The sequence below is a fragment of the Coregonus lavaretus genome (genome assembly GCF_964263955.1).
Source record: "Coregonus lavaretus genome assembly, chromosome: 8".
Lineage (NCBI taxonomy): Eukaryota > Metazoa > Chordata > Actinopteri > Salmoniformes > Salmonidae > Coregonus > Coregonus lavaretus.
This window is the reverse complement of record NC_139995.1, coordinates 14,892,421-14,899,450: the sequence shown is the minus strand read 5'-3', so window position 1 is coordinate 14,899,450 and position 7,030 is coordinate 14,892,421. Positions and strand designations below refer to the sequence as shown.

At 42.0% G+C, this 7,030-nt stretch overlaps 1 protein-coding gene across 1 annotated transcript in view; it reads left to right on the top strand.

Moving 5' to 3' along the window:
* Positions 1-2,763: 2,763 nt before the first annotated feature.
* Positions 2,764-7,030, top strand: part of LOC311133603 (contactin-4-like) — a gene marked incomplete at both ends in the record, with an annotated part of 36,073 nt that continues 31,806 nt past the window's right edge. The window contains 4 exons of the mRNA XM_084167120.1: positions 2,764-2,824; positions 4,631-4,757; positions 4,909-5,078; positions 6,275-6,370. Coding sequence (XP_084023246.1) covers positions 2,764-2,824; positions 4,631-4,757; positions 4,909-5,078; positions 6,275-6,370 — 454 coding nt within the window. The remainder of the gene's footprint in view (positions 2,825-4,630; positions 4,758-4,908; positions 5,079-6,274; positions 6,371-7,030) is intronic.

Sequence of the window (7,030 nt, the reverse complement as noted above, 5' to 3'; positions counted from 1 at the left end):
ATATGGAACACTAGTCACTTTAATAGTGTTTACATACTGCTTTACTCATCTCATATGTACAGTGGGGAGAACAAGTATTTGATACACTGCCGATTTTGCAGGTTTTCCTACTTATAAAGCATGTAGAGGTCTGTAATTTTTATCATAGGTACACTTCAACTGTGAGAGACGGAATCTAAAACAAAAATCCAGAAAATCACATTGTATGATTTTTAAGTAATTAATTTGCATTTTATTGCATGACATAAGTATTTGATCACCTACCAACCAGTAAGAATTCCGGCTCTCACAGACCTGTTAGTTTTTCTTTAAGAAGCCCTCCTGTTCTCCACTCATTACCTGTATTAACTGCACCTGTTTGAACTCGTTACCTGTATAAAAGACACCTGTCCACACACTCAATCAAACAGACTCCAACCTCTCCACAATGGCCAAGACCAGAGAGCAGTGTAAGGACATCAGGGATAAAATTGTAGACCTGCACAAGGCTGGGATGGGCTACAGGACAATAGGCAAGCAGCTTGGTGAGAAGGCAACAACTGTTGGCGCAATTATTAGAAAATGGAAGAAGATCAAGATGACGTCAATCACCCTCGGTTTGGGGCTCCATGCAAGATCTCACCTCGTGGGGCATCAATGATCATGAGGAAGGTGAGGGATCAGCCCAGAACTACACAGCAGGACCTGGTCAATGACCTGAAGAGAGCTGGGACCACAGTCTCAAAGAAAACCTTTAGTAACACACTATGCCGTCATGGATTAAAATCCTGCAGCACACGCAAGGTCCCCCTGCTCAAGCCAGCGCATGTCCAGGCCCGTCTGAAGTTTGCCAATGACCATCTGGATGATCCAGAGGAGGAATGGGAGAAGGTCATGTGGTCTGATGAGACAAACATTTAGCTTTTTGGTCTAAACTCCACTCGCCGTGTTTGGAGGAAGAAGAAGGATGACTACAACCCCAAGAACACCATCCCAACCGTGAAGCATGGAGGTGGAAACATCATTCTTTGGGGATGCTTTTCTGCAAAGGGGACAGGACGACTGCACCGTATTGAGGGGAGGATGGATGGGGCCATGTATCGCGAGATCTTGGCCAACAACCTCCTTCCCTCAGTAAGAGCATTAAAGATGGGTCGTGGCTGGGTCTTCCAGCATGACAACGACCTGAAACACACAGCCAGGGCAACTAAGGAGTGGCTCCGTAAGAAGCATCTCAAGGTCTTGGAGTGGCCTAGCCAGTCTCCAGACCTGAACCCAATAGAACATCTTTGGAGGGAGCTGAAAGTCCTTATTGCCCAGCGACAGCCCCGAAACCTGAAGGATCTGTAGAAGGTCTGTATGAAGGAGTGGGCCAAAATCCCTGCTGCAGTGTGTGCAAACCTGGTCAAGACCTACAGGAAACGTATGATCTCTGTAATTGCAAACAAAGGTTTCTGTACCAAATATTAAGTTCTGCTTTTCTGATGTATCAAATACTTATGTCATGCAATAAAATGCAAATTAATTACTTAAAAATCATACAATGTGATTTTCTGGATGTTTGTTTTAGATTCTGTCTCTCACAGTTGAAGTGTACCTATGATAAAAATTACAGACCTCTACATGCTTTGTAAGTAGGAAAACCTGCAAAATCGGCAGTGTATCAAATACTTGTTCTTCTTCTCTTCTACTGTATTCAATTCTACTGTATTTTAGTCAATGCCACTCCGACATTGCTCGTCCTAATATTTATATATTTCTTAATTCCATTCTTTTGCTTTTAGATTTGTGTGTTGTTGTGAATTGTTAGATACTACTGCACTGTTGGAGCGAGAAACACAAGCATTTCGCTTCACCCGCAATAACATCTGCTAAATATGTGTATGTGACCAATAAAATGTGATTTGATTTGATTTGTTCAAATGTCTCCCATTCGGGCTGTGTAATACTCAAGGTATTTATTTACCAATCCCAGCACAATATAATGAGTTAATGTTATTGATACCTAACCCTCTCTGTCTGATCCTGCTGATCAAAGCCTGTGAATGTGTATAGCAGCAATACTTTGCTCTTCATAGCAATAATAGTTCCTTCAGATGATTCATAGAGGATATTGTCTGTGTCTGCGTCTGCTCTGTTTTGAAGTGGATTGAATGTCTTGCCTCTAGATGGATTGCTCTCTCTAGTTCTCTCAATAGAGGCCAGGTTAAATGAATATGTCTCACCATGCTGTCATATTCCCTGCCCTTTAAGACTCACATCGAATACCTTCCCGGCACATACTTTTCACTGCTATAAGAGGAGAGAAATGCACGCAGATCTGTATATGTATCACATTATTTTCACAGTGTAAGTGTGTTGAACCAGTAGTTTTAGAGAAATCTAAACAGTGCCTTTGGCAGGGGGGCTGTGCTGCTCATCTGTTGCTGCTGTAAGCCTTGAATCTTTTTTCTCGCTCCCTTGACTTGCTCCTGGGAGATATTGTAGCAACAGAATGTACACACCAAATATCAGCTCCTGTGGATCAGCTACTAGCTGCCCCTCAGGCACGGGATCTTGGCCCTGCTTATTTTGATGAATGAATTATTAATGGCTCACTGATTTTCCTCAATTCCAGCTCCATTTTTCAACAGGCTCAGTGCATAGCCTATTGCAAAAGGATTGTTGTCGCATTGGCTATTTCCTCTTTTCTCCTTCCACAGCTAAAAGGAGCAGTTTACACAGGAAATTTTCCCCTCTCACTGGCAATTGGATGGGAAGAAAGAAAGTCTTTGACCTTGGAAAATGAAAATGTTGTTGCCATGGGAACTGTTAATCCTTCTGTCACTCACGGACTGCCTTGCTGGTAAGATGTCCCCCAAGTTGCCTTTGATACCACACCTGATCTGCATACTCCCCTCTTTATGCATGGTCTGTTTTATCATTTCCTTATCTCTTCAAAGAGTATCATGCCATTCTCACCCAGAATGCATGCTGTTAGGGGGTTACCTCATCATTTGATCTATATCACCGCAAAGGATTATGTGTCAAACTTTACCAAACTTGGAGTGAAAGTTGTAGGGTTTGTGATTAACTCAGAACACAATGGTTTCCATGGTGCTAATCTATGTTGTATTTCTCATTCATATGTCTCGCTTTATGCTCATCTCCATGGCAATAACACTTCCTTAGCTTCTTAGCCAAACCACTCAACACACACCTGGAAGGTCCCAATTACTAACCTGAATTCTGTTTCCATACACCGGAGTGACCTTGGAGAGGCAGAGATCTGGAGTGTCAATATAACAGAGTATCTCCCACACTGTTATATCTGGGTATTATGAATCTACAGAACGGAGAGGGATTTAAAGTTGACAGGCCTGGCTGACAGATTTAAATGGAAGTCAAGCCGAATATTTACAAGTCATCAGACAAATGTATTTAAATGTATACAGTATATGGAGTAGGTGGCTATTGTGTTATCTATGCTTCCATTTCCATTGAGTTAGCATTTTATCTTAAGTCAGCACTTTCTCAGGGACACATACAGATGAAGGCAGCCTGGAAAAGAAAACTGACAACGAGGAGGAGGGAACAGAATGTGGAGATGTCAAAGACGTCTACTTTGTGCGAGTTGATGTATTTTCCTCATCATTGAGCTTGCATTTACATAAATACATATATAATTGATATTCAGTGTGCATGTGTAGTTTGATGGCAAGAGAAGGGTGACTGCTAGCTAGGGTGAGCTCTCTCAAAATTACACGAAGCACAAGCATTTCCCAGGTTGAATAGGCCAGCTATAAAAGGTTCATTCATTTATTTCATTTAAAGGACAGAGATATGAAGCTCCTCCCTTGGAGGCTGAGAAAGGAAAGGAGGCCCTCACCTCAGGCAAAGCTTCTCCCCCACACTCTCATTAGCATGATGATGATGCTGGAGGGAGTACTTCTCTTTGTCCTAGTCGTCAAGGTTAGGTACCTGTAAAAAATAATCTGATATCCTTCATATGAAAGGAAAAAACAGATGATTTTCAAAGGGGACATTAGAACTTAGACTGTAGCTGTAGTGAGCCACCAACAGGATACTGTAGCCTACTGTGTGTCAGAACAGAGAAGACGATTAGTTCTGACGGAGGGGGGTTTACCCATTAAGGGAATGATAGCTGCATTTCAGTGGAGTTAATTAGAGTAACATGGGGTAATTACTCTGGTGTATTGGTAAGTTGGCAGCAGTTTACCAAAACAACAGACCTGACTGAGCTGCCATACGTGTCATGGGTGTGCCAACAGACTGTACGTTAGTTGGAATTCAAATGGAAAGAAGGAAAATAGAGTAGAAGATGTCCCTGGACTTCCTGTATGACTTGTCCGTGTGCACTGTAAATTGCAGTGTCCTAGTATGCATGCAGAGCTACAGGGTGTAGGGAATATGATCAGTTAATTGGCCTCTAATTGTTAGTGTAGTATTTGTCCTCTCTCATGTCAACACTGTAGCTAGGCTATTATTGTAGCCTAAGACTACTGTACGTATAATATAACGGGTTGTTACATAATTGGGTATAGGTTCACACAACTTATCATTTGTCCTCAGTAATTGTCCTGTCTTTCACCTTTCAGACATAGTTGTCAGCAGCAAGGTATAACTAAAGCGGTTGTGTTCTTTCACTCAGAGAGAAACACCCGCCATGGGCCCGTCTTCACTCAAGAACCAAGTGACAGCATTTTCCCCTTGAGATCTGAGGACAACAAGGTGTTCATCAATTGTAAAGCAAAGGGAAACCCAGACCCGCATTATAAGTAGGCGCTTGTCCCTTAAACTCTTTAACTTTTCATACCTTTCCTCTTGTCACTATTTTAATTTAGAATAATATTTTGTCCTGTGGCCATGATGGTTTATACTGTCTGATAGTGATGAATAGTCATTGTGTTTATGTGTGTTGCTCTACAGATGGAAGGTTGATGGGAGAGATATTCACATGGATTTGAACTACAACCTGGTTGAAGGAAACCTGTTGATCAATACCCCCCATGCAACACATCATGGGGGTGTTTACCAGTGTATTGCTACCAATGCCTTTGGAACCATCGTCAGCAGGGAGGCCAAGGTTCAGTTTGCATGTGAGTAGATTTGGACTTCTATCTAATACAAAGGAACAGCAAAACACTGCCATTTCAGACATTTATCTAAACACAATTCATTTTCAAGTGTATTTTTAGAGACATATGTCTTAGAGACACATTCAGTTTTTCTTGTCATGACACATCGAGTGAAGACGTGATTTGCTACGATTTAACGCACGATTAAGTACAGCATAAGCAAATCATTCAGGTTAGGAACCCCAAAAGGGTTTTTCCTCTCATTCTGGAAGCATGTTTTAATTTGAGAAGAGCTGTTACTGGGGGTAATTGCCGTGTTGACATGCACTAAGCCTGCAGCTCCATTAGTGATTAGTGTAAGTCTGAATCTTAGAATGGTTTTAACACTGGCTTAATGTTACACCCTGACTAAATCACATCATCTGGAGCATTTCAACAACAGATGGGCACTTTTTCTCTCTCCCTCTCACTCAAATGCACTGTGAAATTCACTCCCTCTATAGATTGTGAAAAGATAAACATAATTCCAGACTAAAGTTATCCTATGAATCCATCAACACATTTATTTACATCTCTGGAGATAATACCAAGACTAACCCAGTTGTAATGGTCCACCTAAGGGATATGCCTTGGTAGACCTGGTTGGGTGTTCATGTGTCAATAGAACATTGCTTTATGTTGTTTCATTTTACAATGCAGGTTTACTGACAGGCTCAGCTAATTAACCAATCCAAACCAATCCCACATTACATTAGGGAAGTTATAACCGAACTCAGGGGGTAGGGGGTTGTATTTTTCATGCAGGAAGTGCTCATACTTGATATTTTCATTTAAATGGTGATAAGCCTTCGGATGAGATGAGACTTTATTATTGTTGATATTTGCCTGCCCCCTCTTGGGATTTGAATGATATTTCTGAAGGTTTGTGGTCCCTAGTGCTGTCTATTTTTCCTTATAATGCAGCAGCATATAATGAAAAGTGAAAATGATCTGTAAACCCAGTTTAGAGAGAGGTATTTATGTCTCTCCCTGTTCACACATATCACTGGTGGTATTAACAGGGAAGTAAAGTAAATGAGGTATAAGCAATGTGCATAGAGAGGAACACGGTCTTCAAAATTAAAATGCCCTCTCTAAATTCTCACTGCACTGTAGAGGGGGTTCAACTATAGACATCTGAAAGTGATCAAAGCCCCTTTGTCTTTACCTCCCCACAGATCTGCAGAACTTCAGCAGAAAGCCCAGGAACACAGTGTCAGTGAGAGAAGGCCAGGCTGTGGTGCTACTGTGTGGCCCTCCACCCCATAACGGAGGTACCACACTCTTAGAAAAAAAGGTGCTATCTAGAACCTGAAAGGATTCTTTGGCTGTCCCCATAGGAGAACCCTTTGAAGAAGCCTTTTTGGTTCTAGGTAGAGCCTTTTTGGGTTCCATGTAGAACCCTTTCCATGGATGGTTCTACATGGAACCCAAAAGGGTTCTACCTGGAACCAAAAAGGGTTCTATCTGGATCCAAAAAGGGTGCTCCTATGGGGACAGCTGAAAAACCCTTTTGGAACCCTTTTTTCTAAGAGTGTTTAACACTTTGCATCCTCAACCCTTACAGATTCTATGCTGCTTCACTCTCACTCACGCCCCAGCTATCGTATGGTTCTTCACTCTCATACCCACTTTCTTTCCCCAACACTGCTGCACGTCTTTGCTCTCATATCTACTATTTCTTCTCACTTCTTGTCTTTCATATTATGCTCTCTCTCTCTTCCTTTTATGATCATTCCTACTGGACTGTAGCAGGGTCACTCATCTTCCTGAACTCTCCCCAAACTCCAAATGCCTTTACATCCTCAGTTCATACCCTCACACTTCATGGCCTCAAGCTCACTTTTTCCCAATGTGACCCGCTACCATGCTGTCATTTGTAAAGCCTCCGGCGCTCCACTTCCTTCCATAGCGTCAGGTTTTTTCAGTGTAGA